The 19,133-nt window shown below is 43.7% G+C and overlaps 1 protein-coding gene and 1 long non-coding RNA gene across 17 annotated transcripts in view; one reads left to right on the top strand and one right to left on the bottom strand.

Annotated features, from left to right (window-relative positions):
* Nucleotides 1-1,445: 1,445 nt before the first annotated feature.
* On the bottom strand, nucleotides 1,446-4,301 carry LOC106577082 (uncharacterized). The gene is made up of 3 exons (XR_001322061.2): nucleotides 4,176-4,301; nucleotides 3,702-3,771; nucleotides 1,446-1,994 (listed from the first exon to the last, which is right to left on the bottom strand). It is a non-coding gene; the product is annotated as an uncharacterized lncRNA (long non-coding RNA).
* Nucleotides 4,302-18,129: 13,828 nt separating this feature from the next.
* The window catches only part of LOC106577074 (regulating synaptic membrane exocytosis protein 1), a 71,291-nt gene continuing 70,287 nt past the window's right edge, over nucleotides 18,130-19,133 (top strand). For 13 of the 16 annotated variants that reach the window (XM_045700835.1, XM_045700825.1, XM_045700821.1 and 10 more), the window contains exon 1: nucleotides 18,131-18,702. In XM_045700835.1, the coding sequence (XP_045556791.1) occupies nucleotides 18,539-18,702 (164 nt within the window). In that variant the 5' untranslated portion in view covers nucleotides 18,131-18,538. Of the gene's footprint in view, nucleotides 18,703-19,133 lie in introns of all 16 variants that reach the window. The other 3 variants (XM_045700834.1, XM_045700832.1, XM_045700822.1) reach the window with 2 other exon arrangements.

The raw sequence follows: 19,133 nt of genomic DNA, 5'->3' as shown, positions 1-19,133 counted from the left end.
CTGTTGCACCCTTGACAACTACTGTGATTATTATTATTTGACCATGCTGGTCATTTATGAACATTTGAACATCTTGGCCATGTGCTGTTATAATCTCCACCCGGCACAGCCAGAAGAGGACTGGCCACCCCTCATAGCCTGGTTCCTCTCTAGGTTTCTTCCTAGGTTTTGGCCTTTCTAGGGAGTTTTTCCTAGCCACCGTGCTTCTACACCTGCATTGCTTGCTGTTTGGGGTTTTAGGCTGGGTTTCTGAACAGCACTTTGAGATATCAGCTGATGTAAGAAGGGCTATATAAATACATTTGATTTGATTTGATATTTTCAGTGGACAACTAACCTAGAGACCAAGCAGTTAGACGGTCTGCCTCTATGCGCTAAACATGTTGCATGCCAATATCACTCAGGGGTAGGCCTATATCCAACATATTTATTGCAGGTAAAGTAATATATGTAATAGCATTATGTATACTGTATATATAATCTTTATATATGTAATCTATGTTGATTTACACGTAGGTCTATGTATTATAATGTATAGCCTAGCTGCGCCTAGCCTATGGGCCTATAATAAACTTAGATATGAATTGCTAAGTTCAAGGTCAGTCGGCCAAAATGCTTTCCCAAAATGCAACATTCTCATCACTTTTGATGATTCTTTTCTCATTACTGCTCATAATGAGAAAAGCTAATGTATCAACATTGTACTATGTGCCTAGGCCTAACATTGTACTATGTGCCTAGGCCTCTGGTCAAAAGTAGTGCACTTTCAAGGGAATAGGGTGGCATTTGGAAAGAAATGATCCAGTACCTTTATCCATTGAACTAACATTCTTCCAGAAGAAAGACAGAAGGAAACAAGTGAACGTTTAAATCTCAGATTTGCATTAATTTGTTCCAAACAGAATGTTGTAGCTTTACTATATTGGAAAAGGCCCACGTAAAATGAAGAACTGTATATGTTAACCTGTGCGCCTTTTCTAATAGTGCGCCGGCGTTTTATTTCAGGACTACGGACAGCTACTGTTAGCAAGTGCGGCAGAAATGCAGGGTATGCCGCGGCGAGTTCAGAACCACGGCAGTGGAGACTGGAGTGTCACTAACAACAAAAACGAAGACCACAAAATGACGTTTGCCTACTGTAAACATTGGCATTTCAAATCACGATATGAATGTGATTTTCAACAACCATCTGACCTACTACTGTCTGATTCATATAGCTTGACTTTTTATGTTTGTTCTTTATTATATCAACTGATTGCTTCTGTATGGGGTGCTTTGGCTGAAAGACCAACACGTTTGATCTGGAGAAAAATAGACTATTAAACTTGCAAATTAACTGTCTTTAGTAAAGATAATTGTATCTACTCCATAAGATAATCAGTTATGTGCATTGTGTTATAGAAATAGGCAGACTAAAGGTAAAAAATGAGAGAGTGAAATTAAACGTATATATTTAATAACATAGTCAAATGAATCAATACAAACATAAAAGACAAAAATACTCAACTTCTGACTACTTTAATACACATAAGTGAATTTATCACAATACCTTTGGTCCCCCAAAATGGGGGGGCTATGTACAAAATGTGCTGTAATTTCTAAACGGTTCACCAGATATGGATGAAAATACACCCAAATTAAAGCCGATAGTCTGCACTTTAACCTCATAGTCATTGTATAATTTCAAATACAAAGTTCTGGAGTACAGATCCAAAACAACAACAAATGTGTCACTGTTGCAATATGTTTGTAGCTCACTTTATATGAAGAATATCTAAATGCATATTCTCATGAAACTGATTGAGATCAAATGGTTGGCATGCTGATTCTCCATGAATGTTTCAATGGTAAATCATGGTGAATTTGGCCAACCATTTATGGTTGACAGTGATACATGTGAAGGGAGAGTGAGGAATACATTTGTGCATAAAGTAGGTTAAACTGGAGAAACCCGGTCCTCGGCCTTGATCCAGTCATCGTCCCATGTCTTGCCACTGTAAGACAAGAAAGAAAACATAAGGAATGTCATGTTTTTAAGCAGTGAATAGAAAATAAATCATTCAATATGAAATCGTGAGCAAGGGTTGCACCTATTCCTTTCAAAGGGTTTTATGATTTTTGGTCAAGTGCCTTCTTCTCCTCTCAAATATAATATTTCAACTACATAAAGTACCTTGCAAAAGTATTCATACCCCTTGGATTTCGCCACATTTTATTGTGTTTACAATGTTGGATTGCAATTGATTTCATTTATATTTTTTTGTCAACAAGCAACTGAAAATGGTGTACTCTAATGTCAAAGTGGAAGAAAATTTTGATTTTTTATAAAGGCATGCCTAAATTAGTTGACAAGTTAAATTTGGCTTAACAAATCACATAATACGTTATATGGACTCAATAGGGGTTAACATTATTTTTGAATAACTACCCATACCTCTGTACCCCATAGATAGAACATCTGTAAGGTCCCTCAGTCAGGTATTGAATTTCAAGCAACAAAGACCAGGGAGCTTTTCGAAAGCCTCATAAAGGGCAGTGATTGGTAGATGGGTCACAATAACAAATCAGACATTGCATATCTCTTTAAGCATGGTCAAGTTAATAATGATGGTGTGGATTATGTATTAAACCACCCAGACACATCAAAGATAGTCGTTCTTCTGAACTGAGCTGCAGGACATGAATGCAACTGCTCAGGGGTGTTACCATGAGGCCATTGGTGATTTTACAGTTACAGGCTGTCATGGTAGAAAAACTGAGGAAGGATCAACATCATTTTAGTAACGCCACAATAATGACTTAAACTACAGTGAAAAGAAGAATACAAATATACAGAAGAGAAAAAAAATCTAATCATGCAGCTTGCATGCAACAAGGCACTGGAGTTAATACTGAAAAGAACTGCAAAGGAATATACTTTCTGGCCTAAATGCAAAGCCTGTTTTCCACCAGACACTGGGAGAGGAATCCACCTTTCAGAAGTACAATAACCTACAACGCAATGCCAAATCTACACTGGAGTTGCTTACCAAGAAGACAGTGAATGTTCCTGAGTTGCCAAGTTCAAGTTTGGACTTAAATCTGATTGGAAATCTATTGCAAGACTTTTAAATTGTTATCTAGACATGATCCCCAACATATTGACAGAGCTTGAAGAATTATAAAAAGAATAATGGGCTAATTTTGCCCAATCCTGGTGTGTTAAGCTCTAAAAGACTCACAGCTGTAATGACTAAAAGACTCTCAAGAAGACTCACAGCTGTAATCACTATCAAAGGCATTTCCAAGGGGTCTGACTACTTTTGCAAGGCACTGTAACATCCAATACCAAGGTACAGCCAAAACCATATGTATTTGGAGAGTGAAGCTAAAATGTGAAATTTGGATCTATACTCCAGAATTTAGTATTTTAAATAAAAGGTTTCATTTACTATAACTTTAATACACTTTAAGTGAATTTGTCCAAATACTTATGGCTTAAGGCACACTGTGGAACAGATCTACTGTTCTTAGACTTGCTTTCAAGTAGAATGATGATCTGTAACTAACATTTCTATGTGAATTTGGTCGGGCCACCCAGAAAGTTACATATTGCCACTTTAACTACAAGGTCTATGCACTGCAAGTTAACTACAATTGGTGTTGCACTAGGATTAGCCTGTAAATACAGTCACAGGAATTTCAATGTTCTGCAGATTTACCTCCTTTGAAGTTCTATTGGCAAGAATCTTGAGAATAGGGAAAATCGTTTCCCCGGATGCACTGGACACTCTGAAACAATAAATGCATGTATATATTTAATCACCACCCACCAGAACATGAATAAAGTTAGCAGGACAGTCAATTGCATTATTCATTTTACATCTATGCCTAGCCTTAGACTACACTCTTAGAAATTGATATTTGGCTGTCACCATAGGAGAACCCTTTTTGGTTCCGGGTAGAACCCTTTTGGTTCCATGTAAAACCCAATCGAGTTCTACCTGGAACCGAAAAGGGTTCTACCTAGAACCAAAAAGGGTTATCCTTTAGGGACAGCTGAAGAACCCTGACCCCTGAAAATTAGGAGACCATCAATCACTGGAATTGTTTTATACATTTATTAAAAGCATAAATGAAGTTATTGTCATCATTAACATTTATGAATAAACAATATAAGTTAGATTCTAATTTACCTTTTTGCATGTAGTCATATTTCCTCTTCCTTGGTCGGGGTTGGATGGGGTAGGATGGGGTTGGATGGGGTTGGATACGGTTGGATGGGGTAGGATGGGGTAGGATGGGGTTGGATGGGGTAGGATTTTTGATACGGTGTGGGTAGGATTAGGATGGGGTTGGATGGGGTTGGATGGGGTAGGATAGGGTAGGATGGGATGGGGTGGGGTAGGATGGGGTTGGTAGGTATGATGGGGTTGGATGGGGTAGGATGGGATGGGGTTGGATGGGGTTGGTAGGTAGGATGGGGTTGGATGGGGTAGGATGGGGTTGGATGGGGTTGGATAGGATTGGATGGGGTTGGTAGGTAGGATGGGGTTGGATGGGGTAGGATGGGGTTGGATGGGGTTGGATAGGATTGGATGGGGTTGACTGTCATGCTCAGTGAGTTGGAGGGTTTTTTGAGGGTGACAGGACTTTCTCTCCGTCTTCTTTGGTTTGGTGTGGGTGTAGCTGGTCTCCTGAGTGGTGGGGGATATTGGGGGTTCAACCTGGTTGAGGATGGGGGTGTAGCTGGTCTCCTGAGTGGTGGGGGATATCGGGGGTTCAACCTGGTTGAGGATGGGGGTGTAGCTGGGCTCCTGAGTGGTGGGGGATATTGGGAGTTCAACCTGGTTGAGGAGGGTTGGAGGGTTGTAGTGTGGGGGTATGGGTGTTGATTGCCACTGTGAAATAGAACATATTAAGGAAATGGGACAGACAAGTGGGCAACAGTTTCCAATTGGCAGAGGTGAGCATGTACCGTAAATTCCGGACTATAAGCCGCAACTTTTTTTCCCAGGCTTTGAACCTCGCGGCTTAAACAATGAAGTGGCTAATATATGGATTTTTCCCACTTTCAATTTTTTTCTCTCCAAAAAAACACATTCTGTGACGTGCTCAGTTTTTTGGCGGCATGAAGCTTTCATTAGACCAATGAAATTGCCGAACGGGTTAAGGTCAAACAACTTTTTTGTTTACTGTTTAGATTAAATCGAGCGCTCTCAAACTTCCCATCATTCTGATTACGGTAGTCATTTCGTCACCCTCATCATGGCAAAGACACGGAGAAATGCATATGATGCAGCTTTCAAGTTGAAGGCGATTGATCTGGCTGTTGGAAAAGGAAATAGAGCTGCTGCACGGGAGCTTGGTATTAATGAGTCGATGATAAGACGTTGGAAACAGCAGCGTGAGGAATTGACTCAGGGCAAAAAGACAACTAAAGCTTACTGCTATTTTTTTTATTTTTTTACAAGCCGTGTTTTGTTAAAGCCTATTTATTTTTGTTACAGGCCGTGTTTCGTTAAAGCCTATTTATTTTTGTTACAAGCCGTTTTTCGTTAAAGCCTGTGTAAAGTTCATTTGTTTCAATGTACCGGTAGGCACCTGCGGCTTATAGACATGTGCGGCTTATTTATGTTCAAAATAAAAAAAACATTTTAATTCAGTGGGTGCGGCTTATATTCAGGTGCGCTTAATAGTCCAGAAATTCCGGTATATTTAAGCAATAAGGCCCGAGGTGTGGTATATGGCAATATACCACGGCTAAGGGCTGTTCTTATGCATGACGCAATGCGGAGTGCCTGGATACAGCCCTTAACTGTGATATATTGGCCATATACCACAAACCCCTGAGGTGCCTTATTGCTATTATAAACTGGCTACCAATGTAATTAGAGCAGTAAAAATAAATGTTTTGTCATACGGTCTGATATACCAAGGCATTCAGACAATCAGCATTCAGGGCTGGAACCACCCATTTTATAAATAAACTTCTACACAGGATATGTGAAAAGAATGTGTTGAAATGTTGCTTGCCTGAACTAACTCCTCTACTTTAATAATAACAATAATTATACATGAAACATACATAGCTTTACAATTGTAGAAACTAACAAACAATCAATAATCTAACTAAACAACAGCAGACTAAAGAAAAGGAAGAAAAACATTAAACAAAATTTTTTGGTGCAAACATGCGTCCTTTGTCCTGATCTTGTCCACATTCTGATGGTCTTATCAGTCCACTGTGTCCGCATTGTGAACAGATATACTGGTCCCGCCTTGTATGCTAATTCTTTGACAGATATTCTTTCAAAATAATACTTTTTTATTTATTTTAAGACATATATATTCCATAAGTCAATGGTGCCACCTGTCAATGATTTTAGAAGGCAGGATGATTTAAATGGTTTTACTGTCAACTCCAGACGTGGTCAGAAAGATCTGATCAAAATGCTTCTTTTAATCGTCTACACCTGTCTGAAAATGTGGGAATAATCAGACTGTGGACAAGATCAGGACATATAATGCATGTTAGAACCAGGTATAAACAGAGGTAAGAAGGGCCCAAGGAAATGGTGTGATGTGTGAGTGAGATAGCAGGTGTTGCGCATATGTGTGAAACAGTGGTAGGCCATGGTGAAGAGGTGGGTTTTTAGGCAGGACTGAAAGATGATGGACTTAGAGTCACAGATGGCTGGAGGAAGGGAGTTCCAGAGCCTAGGAGCAACCCTGGACAAGGCCCTGTCACTGAAACTCTGGAGCTTGGACCTGGGTATTTTTTATTTATTTTACCTTTATTTAACTAGGCAAGTCAGTTAAGAACAAATTCTTATCTTCAATGATGGCCTAGGAACAGTGGCAGAACAACAGATTTGTACCTTGTTCAGCTCAGGGATTTGATCTTGCAACCTTTCGGTTACTAGTCCAACGCTCTAACCACTAGGCTACGCTGCCGCCCCAATGACAAGTTGGCCAACTGTGGTTGAGCGGAAAGAGCATGAGGTCTGGTAGGAGAGAAGGTCAGAGAGGTAAGGGGTAGCAAGGTGGGGGAGAGCTTTTTTCGGCCAGGAGGATCTTGTAATTCATGCGGTGGGAGACAGGGAGCCAGTGGAGTTCACAGAGGATGGGGGTGATATGCTGCCAGGATGATTTAGTGTGGGTTAGAAGATGGGCTGCTGAGTTTTGAACCATTTGGAGCTTATCGAGGGAGTCTGTTAGTGCTGGGGAGTAGTGAGTTCGGGAGAAGAAGAAAACATGGATGAGAGGTTCGGCCCGCAGTACAGGAGAGGGAGGGGCTGACTTTGGCGAATTTGTCTAAGTGGAATAATTCGTTTTTTACAGTCTGACGGATGTGGTGGTTGAGGGATAGAGACTTATTAAGGTAGACAAACATACATATTTCTGTCCAAATACCTTTCACAATTGCCTCATACAACCTTTGGATTGTTGCCATTGAGGTCTGACTCGTCATACCACTGTGAGGACACAGTGCAGTCGACGACAAAGTGTAGCAGGGGGTACACTCCTACCTTGTGGAACCTATGTACCTGGAATCATTAATGACAAAATAACTTCCAGAAACACAACAAATATCAGTCAAATAATGACATTTAGATTTACACTCTTAAATGACACAATGAGACAACAACAAATAAGTGCATAGAGGGTATCTGTAAGGGCTGTCTTCAGGAAAGGACCAAAATGCAGCAGAGTTAGTATTCATCCTTCAATTTAATTGGAAAGAACACTATACAAAAACAAGGAAACTGACAGCCAACAGTCCTGTCAGGTGCAACCACACTAAACAAGAAACAATTACCCACAAAACCCAAAGGAAAAACATGCTCCTTATGTGTGACTCCCAATCAGCAGCAATGAGCACCACCTGTGCCTGATTGGGAGCCACACACATGGCCCAAAACAAAGAAATACCAAAACATAGAAAAAGGAACATAGAACGCCCACCCAATGTAACACCCTGGCCTAACCAAAATAAAGAACAAAAAACCCCTCTATGGCCAGGGCGTTACAGTACCCCCCCCCAAAGGTGCGGACTCCGGCCGCAAAACCTGACTCTGAAGGGGAGGGTCCGGTGGGCCTTCTTACGGCGGCGGCTCAGGTGCGGGACGTGGCCTCTGCTCCACCCTTGGTGTCGCCCTCTTAGGTGGCGCACCTGGCCGCGCCGAAGGTCTGGTGGGCGACGCTGACTGCGCCCGGCTGGCGGGCGGCGATGGCTGCGCCCGGCTGGTGGGCGACCCTGGTTGCGCCCGGCTGGCGACCGGCGATGGTTGCGCCCGGCTGGCGGGCAACCCTGGTTGCGCCCGGCTGGCGGGCGGCGATGGTTGCGCCCGGCTCGCGGGCGACCCTGGCGGCTCCGACGGCACTGACCCAGGATTCACCAGGCTGGGGAGACATGATGGATGCCTGGCCCTGGGCACAGGCACAGGACTCACCGGGCTGGGGAGACATGACAGAGGCCTGGCCCTAGGCGTAGGCACAGGACTCACCGGGCTGGCGGGCGTCCCTGGCCACTCTGGCAGTTCAGGGCAGTCTGGCCACTCCGGCAGTTCAGCGCAGTCTGGCCTCTCTGACGACTGTTGACTGGCGGGCAGCTCTGACGACTGTTGACTGGCGGGCAGCTCTGATGACTGTTGACTGGCGGGCAGCTCTGGACAGGTGAGACCCACTGGAGGCCTAGTCCTGGGAGGTGGCACAGGACGGACCAGGATGGGGAGACCCACTGGAGGCCTATTCCTGGGAGGTGGCACAGGACCGACCAGGATGGGGAGACCCACTGGAGGCCTAGTCCTGGGAGGTGGCACAGGATGGACCAGGATGGGGAGACCCACTGGAGGCCTGGTCCGAGGAGGAGGCACAGGATAAACCGGGCTGTGGGGGAGCACTGGAGTTCTGGTACGGACACTCTTTACCCACACTCCAGGCTGAATACCCACTTTGGCCCGGCACGGGCGGAGAGCAGGTATTGGGCGAACTGGACCCTCCCAGCGCTCTGGAGACACAGTGCGCAACGCCGGCGCAGGATAACCTGGACCGAGGAGGCGCACTGGAGACCAGACGCGCTGAGCTGGCACCATCCGCCCTGGCTCGATGCCTGCACTCGCATGGCACTTGCGGGGGCTGGTATGTAGCGCACCGGGCTTTGAACGTGCACTGGGGACACCGTGCGCTCCACAGCATAACACGGTGTCTTACCAGTACCACGCTGCTTCCGGTAAGCACGGGAGTTGGCTTAGGTCTACCACCTGACTCCGCCAATCTCCCCGTGTGCCCCCCCCCAAAAAATTGTGGGGCTGCCTCCCGTGTCCGTTGCGCTCCCTCTCCTCATACCAGCGCCTCTCAGCTCTCGCCGCCTCGATCTCCCACTGTGGGCGGCGATAATCCCCAGCTTGAGTCCATGGTCCTTTCCCGTCCAGGATTTCCTCCCAAGTCCATGACTCCAGATAGCCTTTCTCCTGGTGCCTCTCCTTGTGCTGCTCCTTCCTCTGCTGCTTGGTCCGTTGTTGGTGGGTATTCTGTAAGGGCTGTCTTCAGGAAAGGACCAAAATGCAGCAGAGTTAGTATTCATCCTTCAATTTAATTGGAAAGACCACTATACAAAAACAAAAACAAGGAAACTGACAGCCAACAGTCCTGTCAGGTGCAACCACACTAAACAAGAAACAATTACCCACAAAACCCAAAGGAAAAACATGCTCCTTATGTGTGACTCCCAATCAGCAGCAATGAGCACCACCTGTGCCTGATTGGGAGCCACACACATGGCCCAAAACAAAGAAATACCAAAACATAGAAAAAGGAACATAGAACGCCCACCCAATGTAACACCCTGGCCTAACCAAAATAAAGAACAAAAAACCCTCTCTATGGCCAGGGCGTTACAGTATCATATCCCTAAGCTAGAAATGCAGAAATCTTTTTAGAGGAAAACATAATAAAGCTTACCAGCTTGTTTGCTGCATTAACCAAGGTTGCATACCTTCCATGTTTCATTGTCTTATTTTCCCATTCATCTGTAGCCTTCCTTTTTTGGGCCTCTAACTTGACCTTTAGCTGTATTGTTGCACCACAGAACGTGCACTTCTTTGATGCTACTCCTATTGATGTGTTACAACTAGGACACAGCTTACGGCTGGAGCCAGGAGACATTCTGCATGAAAGGTGGATACAAAAGTGTCAGAAAGAATAGCCCTATACACAACTTTGACTGATGGAATGCACCAGGGAGGTCCACTCTGGCAATGGGCTTGAATTGAGAAGGAGAACTAGAGACTGTGAGATAAAAACTATACTAACAATAGCAATTAATAAAGAGAGTTTGGCCAACTAAGCAGCTAACGTTGAGCTCACATTAAACATCAAGCCCTGAACCTTCTCAAACCCACTAAAGAAGTGCTGTGTATGTGTTTGAAGGTGACATGGGTTTCAATGACTGAATCATATGGGTCAGATCTGATAATGGACCTCGTCTAGTAATAAAACTAAGCCTGAGGCTTTAACCTGCCACACTGTAACGTAATGTGTCATACTAACTGTTGACTACTATTGTAACCTAGATGTAGGCTACCTGCCATAGTCTCAGGACCACAGTGCAATGAGTGTCATTAGTTGACAGATGAAACAGTACCTGGGCCAGTGGGATTTGGTTACAGATGAAACAGTACCTGGGCCAGTGGGATTTGGTTACAGATAAAACAGTACCCGGGCCAGTGGGATTTGGTTACAGATGAAACAATACCCGGGCCAGTGGGATTTGGTTACAGATGAAACAGTACCTGGGCCAGTGGGATTTGGTTACAGATGACTACCGGGCCAGTGGGATTTGGTTACAGATGAAACAATACCCGGGCCAGTGGGATTTGGTTACAGATGAAACAGTACCTGGGCCAGTGGGATTTGGTTACAGATGATACAATACCTGGGCCAGTGGGATTTGGTTACAGATGAAACAATACCCGGGCCAGTGGGATTTGGTTACAGATGAAACAGTACCTGGGCCAGTGGGATTTGGTTACAGATGATACAATACCTGGGCCAGTGGGATTTTGTTACTTATTTTAAGATACCATTTTTGAATAATCTCCTCCAGTTGGTTTGCATTTTAAAACTACAACCTGGTTTGTTTTTGAAAACACAAGAAATGGGAAGAAAGCTGAATTAAAAGAGAAAAAGTCTCCACTTACTTAAAATGCAGCCAGAGGATGGATCAAGAGATCTGTATCAAGAGGATGGATAGAAAGAAAGAGAGAGAGATAGAGAGACTAAAGATGTCAGCCGTAGGTCTGAAGAGAAGGGTGGTAGGTGTGGGTCTGAGTGGTCTGAAGAGAAGGGTGGTGGGTGTGGGTCTGAGTGGTCTGAAGAGAAGGGTGGTAGGCGTGGGTCTGAGTGGTCTGAAGAGAAGGGTGGTGGGTGTGGGTCTGAGTGGTCTGAAGAGAAGGGTGGTAGGTGTGGGTCAGAGTGGTCTGAAGAGAAGGGTGGTGGGTGTGGGTCTGAGTGGTCTGAAGAGAAGGGTGGTAGGTGTGGATCTGAATGGTCTGAAGAGAAGGGTGGTAGGTGTGGGTCTGAGTGGTCTGAAGAGAAGGGTGGTAGGTGTGGGTCTGAGTGGTCTGAAGAGAAGGGTGGTAGGTGTGGGTCTGAGTGGTCTGAAGAGAAGGGTGGTAGGTGTGAAGAGTCTTTATTTGGAGCTGCAAAGTAAAGAGAATAGAACAAGTTTAGAATTGTATTTCACAGCTGTATATGTAGGATACTTATTTTAATAAAAAATGTAACTGAGGATTTAAATGTACTTAATTTGTAAGTGGATTACATCACAGAAACTACAGGTGGTGTACAAAAATGTAAAGAATGTGAACGATGGATAACAAAATGACCATTGGATAGAAACACATTCACTGTGGATGGGAGCAGTGCTGTCTGGTGGTCCCAATTCATCCATTGGTTGGAATTGTTTTCTCCACAAGATCTAAAACTGTCTTTAGAAAGGCTTTGCAAAGACAAGTTGGACTCGCTCTATTAGACAGGGGGGTCAAACTCATTCCACAGAGGGCAGAGTGTCTGCTGCTTTTTGGTTTTTCATTTCAATCAACACCTGGACAACCTAACCAGGTGAGGGGAGTTCCTTAGTCATTTGTGACCTAAATTTATCAATCAAGGGTGGAGCAAAAACCTGCAAACACTCGGACCTCCCATGGTAGGAGTTTGACTCATGTGGATTAAAGTAATTAACCACTCAAACTAGTTTAATCAGGTGTGTAGATGTTGCCCAGAACAAAACCCTGCACCCACCATGAAACACCAGACCGTAGCCTAGCTAAAGCTAGCTAGCAAGCTGAAACTGTTGAGTTGGCCTATAGCTAAGATTTTGATTGAAAAACTTGACAGATCAGTGAAAATGCATAGTGGTTTGAGAAATGTCGTAAAAAGCAATAAATCAATCTCCATAACATTATATAGTAACGATTACAACACGTGGTTTATTTTCATACTTCATTTACCGGGAAAGGGAATGATCGCATGGGAGGATCGGGTACGTTCCAAGTTGCCTTTTTTGTTGAAGTCATGATGCGCATTTGTGTTGTTGGTCAAATTACACAGAATCTGCACAGCATAAGAATATACATTCAAACTACCTGGAAAAGCGTTTCTTAGATTCATTTAATTTGATATTCTTATATAAATTGAACAACACAGAAAGTAACCTCCCCTGCAGCCGATTGTGTTGACGAGCTGGAACGCGCCCCGCATTGCGTTGGGTTGAAGTTGCATATGTACAGTACTGATCTTGGGTCAGTTTTCCGTTATTTCTCGTACGACTTGGGGGGAGAACGCAACATCACCCGCAAGGGTTTTGATCGGCCAACATGTTGTCTGACTGCAATGAGCGCAACACGCAAACATATTAAGTGAAATCAAGCAGAGAAAACAGTATTTTCCATTGATAATGTATTTAAATGTTCCCTGGCAAAGATCCCAAAGAGTGCCATTACTTGGAGTAATCTCTGAACGGTTTCAAAATGCCTACCTGTTGAATATCATCTTGTCTGCAGGAAATAAATGTATCAGAAGAGTGGAGTGGAAGATTAAATACATTTCTTTCAATGGAAAAATCACCCATAAAATAAATCTGAAGACAGATGTAGGCTATGTATGTAGGCTGCTATTACACATACTAATGCCTCGTTCAGGTACAATCGGAGTTCTCGGGAATTCCTAGTTCTGACCGGGAAGTTTCACTTCAATGACCCTCCAAATAGGAATTACAAGTGGGAAATTAGAAAATTGTGTTGCCAATCTTATTGGTTTAAGAATTGTTCAGACTTCAAAAGCACTTGAACACAATCATGTCGGAGTTACAACTACCCATTTTCCCGTTTCCCACGAGAATGTGAAGCCAGCATAATACTGCATTCAAGTGCCAGTCGGTACTAGGAAACTGACATTTCTGACTTGCTAAATGGTTGAACGCGTTACAGTAGCCTAAGTATATAACATGAGTGACATGACCGTAATAATCATAATGGAAAGGCCTTGGAAATGCCATAAGTGTAAGCCAACATAATTCATTATTTTACATTCACCTGTTTAACATGTAATACATGCATTATGAAGACAATTGTGTGATTTAGGCTCCACGAAATATGAAATGGGTTATTAAGAAAATCGTGTACTGTTGGCTATATGACAAAAAGGCCTTCTGATTACAAGTGCACCAGTATCCAAAGTATTAAGCGAAATCAAGCACAGAAAACAGCATTGGCATTAATAAAACACATTTTCCCACGAATTAAGTCGCACATAAATGTGAGTCTTTTCTAAAAAATTCTGTTCAGAAAGTCTAAAACAGTGCATACAACGACACGTTTTAAAACAGGGTTAAACAAAGACAACATTTCTGTATATTCATAACGTTGAATTAGCCATTAAGGAGAACAAAAATGAAATATAAACTATCGCGTCTATATGGTTGCTGCAAAGGCTTTTGTGTAGCCTACGAATTAAAAAGCACAAAAACGCACAAAAACGCACGAAATTTGCTGAAATGCATTATGTGCATATATGCACGAATTGATTGTGAGACTGTGATGTCCAAGTATACCTCTCGTTATGACAACAAAGCACTTCTCCAGACATACATCTTGTTATTGCCTTCTCAAGGCGTGCAATTTAACCAGCTGTCACAATGTCCGTACAATTAGCACGAACCCCTCGGGATGTTGCGCTCAACAGCGCATCCCACTTATAAAGCAGCTGCTTCGTCTTCGTGTTCTTCTCTATCAAAAGCTACCCGGACGCTTTTCCATTTCAAACAAGCCCGCTGTTCCAACCTGCCAGCAGCACAAACAATTACGTGACTTTCGTATGGTAATGACAACCCTTCAAAATAAAAGCCCCATTTCAAAACATTGCAATGTGGATAACTCATTCAAAAGATATTTAATTTAAATAAATTATTGGGCCGACAAAAAAATGCAGTAAGTAATGTATGAACCCCCCCCTCTCCCCCCCAAAGAAAAATGACACTGGTATGACAACTGGTGTGTTGAACATATTGTTCATCCACACCTGTTGTTTACGAAGCATGGAATCAAACCAGGTTCTGTAGTTATGCCTCTAGCACTGAGATGCAGTACCTTAGACATCTGCGCCACTCGGGAGCATGTGACAAATAAAATGTGATTTGATTTGAATATTGCGCTGTGAATATTGGGCTGTAGCCAGGGGCGGAAATCCCGGGGGGGACGGGGGACACACGACCCCCCCATCCTGGGAAAAATATGATTTGTCCCCCCCAATATATCACTGAAACATAACTATGTAATTTAAATAATATTAATAATACGCAATGAAAGCAATTGTGCTGATTATAGACACTTAATAGCGCATTTTTAAGTTTCAAAAGATTGCGACCCCCCCCGCCCTTTGCCTCACAATGGTTTGATCCACTGCCAGTTCCTTAGTTTGCACGTAACTGCCGTGAGGTTCATCCAGTCAATCGCGCACACACACACTAGCTGAATATGCAGAGCTAGCGCGCAAATATTAACTATTAAGCTAGCTAGTACCTATTCCATTTATGTGGCGTCGTCAAAGATGGAATCTTTGCTATCGTCAATCTATTCCAAGATCAGCATGCAGATGATGTAAGTTAGTGCTTCAAAGTCCCTGTGATAAGGTTAGCGATAAACTGAAGTCCAAACTGAACAGAACTACACTCTTCTACCATTGTCTTAAATATATTTAATGGTCTCGTTGCAAAAGCTAAATTGTCGCAAGGGAACTTTTATTTATTAATTTCATTTCACCTTTATTTAACCCGGGTAGCAAAGATTATAGCAAACACCACTGAAACTGAATTGGTGCTCGCTAGCTTTGCAAATTCAGCTATTGTTGGAAGCCAGCCAATATGAAACAAACTATTAAAATTACAAAAGGTTGCAGCATATGTTGTGTAAATGGTGAACTCATACAGCTGTCAACTCTTGTCATTTTAATCCGTTTCACATTTGCTAGCTACCTTTTAGATCGAAGCCCAAATAGAATGATAGAAGATGATAGAAGCCCATCTCCTACTGTAAATAACCTACACACTGTGTGTGTGTGTAGCCAGCCAGCCAGCCAGCCAGCCAGGTAGAAAAATGGCAGAAAAATAAAAGACGGACATCAGAGTATTTTTCAACACACCAAAACGCATAGTAAGAACCCTAGTAGCCTAATATCTTAAAGACTAGTTGATAAAATGTTCATAAGAAAGAAATGAAATTCTAATGGAAATGTTTCACAATGATGTCATTAGGCAGAGCAGGCAACAGATGGCACACAGACAGCAGAGCTGGGGACAGATATGCAGGGACAGACTGGCAGAGACAGGGAGTCTCAGGTAAGTTTGTTGAGTCTTTGTTTGGCAACATTATGAAAGGTTCTCAATTTTTTTGACTTGTAAAATAGGAACATAATTGGAAAATGCCATGGATACCCCCACTCTCAACTTAAACTGGTGACTGAACTAAGATTTGTTAAAGGCAATGGTATTGCTGTTGTGATTAGTTGTGTAGTTTTGGGTACCGGTAGTTAGGAGTACGGCAAACACCTTATTTCTTTGGTTCCTCAATATACATTTACCATATTACAATGTAGGCTATGTGTTACAGCACTACTTTTGGTGTCCCCCTCAGGAATTGATCTTGAGAAAATTTAATGTAATTGTCCCCTCCAAAGTTGATATCAGATTTTCGCCCCTGGCTGTAGCGAGAACTCTTCTAACTGTCTCAGCTAAAGTGGGGTGGACAATACTCAGAATGGTCTCTACTAACCAAATATGTGTCGTTTTTGATGGCGGGTGTGTCAGACATATCCAGCAGGACTTCGTTCTCCACCCCCTCCACACAGTCCCCTTCCAAAACTAAGCATGTTTGGTTAGTAGAGACCCTACTGAGTATTTCCCACCACTTTAGCTGAGACAGGTAGAAAAGTCCTCTACAAGCCAATTTGTAGGCTATCCCGTGTACAGCTATCCCATGTACTGCTAGGTGAACGGCAATTTAACGTATGGCTCTACAGCAGTTGCGTCAAGACAAAACCCTGTATTCACCATATCAACATACAAGTTATTTGTAAGTTACGTCTACATGTTATTCGGGGCTAATAATTAACCTCAATATAAATTCTTGTTCTTATTATTATTGTTCATTATTAGGCCTTTTGCTTGGAACAACAATGTGTATCTTATGTTGTTTTTAAAATGCTACCAAGTGTTGCAAGGAAGCATTGTGTAAACCTAAATAAGAAACAGCCAAATGTTTCATTTTCAATCATCCCAGGTTACAGCGAAACTACTTAGCCAATGCAGCACCCCTAAATATTGCACATTTGTAGGGTGACAGATTCCTAAATCAATGGTGTTATAGGCCTGAACGTCAATAGCTGTTTGTCCAGTGAATAGCTTCTATTATTGACCGGCTACGTGCTGCCATCTGCTGGTAGCCTGATATTGTGTACGAATTGGGGCTGTTTCTTTGAAAACATGATTTTCTTGAAAGATAGATAGCCTATGACATAAAATCCCCATTCGCTGCTACAAGCCTTGACTTTCTTGGCATAGAATCGCCGCCTGTTATTAGATTGAGCTGCAAACCCTGTAGCACTACAAATACTGTAGCATAGCTGTGAAACACCTGCGTCGGGCTAAAGTGAAAGACTTATGATATGAAAGGAAAAGGGGGATACCTAATCAGTAGTACAACTGAATGCATTCAACTGAAATGTCTCTTCCGCATTTAACCCAACCCCTCTGAATCGGAGAGGTGCGGGGAGCTGTCTTAATCGAGCACCTCAAACAGGCAGCCAGCAGACAGGCTACAACTCTGTTGGAGTTAAATTCAATAAATGAGTCGAGAATATGTAGTATTATACAACGGCTTCGTTTCGAGGCTATGACCACATCACATCCACGATTAAAAATGTCCTAACATATGGCCTCTCAACTATTATTGCTTAATTATACAATGGGTGGTTTAGAATTCCCGTTGTTAGAGTTTATCCTGCACATGATATAGGCTACTAGACAACATACACATGGCCACATTCATAAAACGTGGCATCCTTTACGTCGTTAACTAGCAACGTACTACTACAACTACTACAACTTTTTAGCCTAATAAAGTTACATGTTTTATGAAAGAAAGACGGGGAAACTTGGATTATCCGTCTCATTTAGAACCTCGTCGCCGGCTGCCCACTGCACTGTCCGTGGTCCTGAAATGGGCTCATACACATTTTCATTGTAGGAAGATTGGCCTATAGAACAACCACCACAACGCTACATTTGTGTTGTGAGCATTTTGAGCTGAGGTCTTATTAACAAGATTCACCAGCACTACTGACACTCACACGCACGTGTTTGTGCCGGGTGCTCGTATAAGGAAAGAAGGAATGGAGGAAGGGCGCGCGTCACTAGCACGCCTCGATTGGTGAAGTGAAATATAATATTTTGCACGCGCATCGTACGGCGAGCCCCCATTCTCAAATGACAATGCGCGCTCCCTGCGTGAGAAGGTGCGCGCGCTTCAGGGGCTGCGGTCCCATTGACGGTTCCACATCTCCGTGACAGCAGCAGCATCAGCAGCAGAGCGCGGCAGTGGTGTAAAACAAGGAGCCCACCTAGCCAGCGTTCCAGCCTAGGCAGCGGCAGAGAAACATCTCTCTGCGTTGAACGAAGCTAGCTTCACCAGGTGACCGAGTAGCCTATCATTCTCTGCCGGAGACATGGGCTCCCCGTAACTGGAGGTGGAGGGGAGAGGAGGGCGGGCGGGGGGTGGGGGGGAGAAGAGAAAAGAGCGAGAGAGAGGAAGAGAGAGAGAAAGAGAGAGAGAAAAGGCGACTAGGAACCGAAGAAGCACTCCCACCGTGGGTGCCTGCCACCATGGGAGCCTTGCATCACTTGCCCGAGCCGTTGCTTCGTCCATGGGCCATGTCGTGATCCGTGGGCTCTGCCAGCGGGATTTCTGTCAGTGATCCTAGCCGCCAAAGAGAGGGGGAGAAGATGTCCGCCTCGGTGGGCCCTCCGGGCGGCGCGCGTCCACCCGTCGTGCCGGCGTCCATGCCCGAGCCGGACCTGAGCCATCTGACGGAGGAGGAGAGGAAGATCATCATGGCCGTGCTAGCTCGACAGAAGGAGGAGGAGGAGAAGGAAGAGGCCATGTTAAAGTAAGGGAGATACTGGGGCTATTTCCGCTCTGGAGATGCTGGGGAGATGTTGTGCAGAGATGCTGCCATACTGCCGCTCACCTTCCGCTAGGCTACCAATAGGCTAACAAACCTATACACATATCTGACTATCTAACCTACTCATGGCACTAAGGTGCAGCATAGACTGTTGACGTGTGTAGTGATAAGCTGTAGTGAGTGTGTGTGTGTGTGTGTAGGCTATGTGTTTATCAGCATGTAGGCTATCCCTCGGTGCATCCTTGTTATATGGGCTGTGGTATCAGTGACTCTTGATTGTGATTATACAGAATGTCAGTGGACAGCTCCATGCATGTGAGACTGCCTACTGTAGTGTTCACTGGTCAGCTGCACTCCCCAGACATGAGATGGTAGCGCCTATACAGCCCCAGCTTCTCTCACGGCAAAGATAG

Source organism: Salmo salar, chromosome ssa18, assembly GCF_905237065.1.
Source record: "Salmo salar chromosome ssa18, Ssal_v3.1, whole genome shotgun sequence".
NCBI classification, from domain to species: Eukaryota; Metazoa; Chordata; class Actinopteri; order Salmoniformes; family Salmonidae; genus Salmo; species Salmo salar.
The sequence above is the reverse complement of the archived record's forward strand: the minus strand, read 5'-3'. Positions and strand labels throughout refer to the sequence as shown.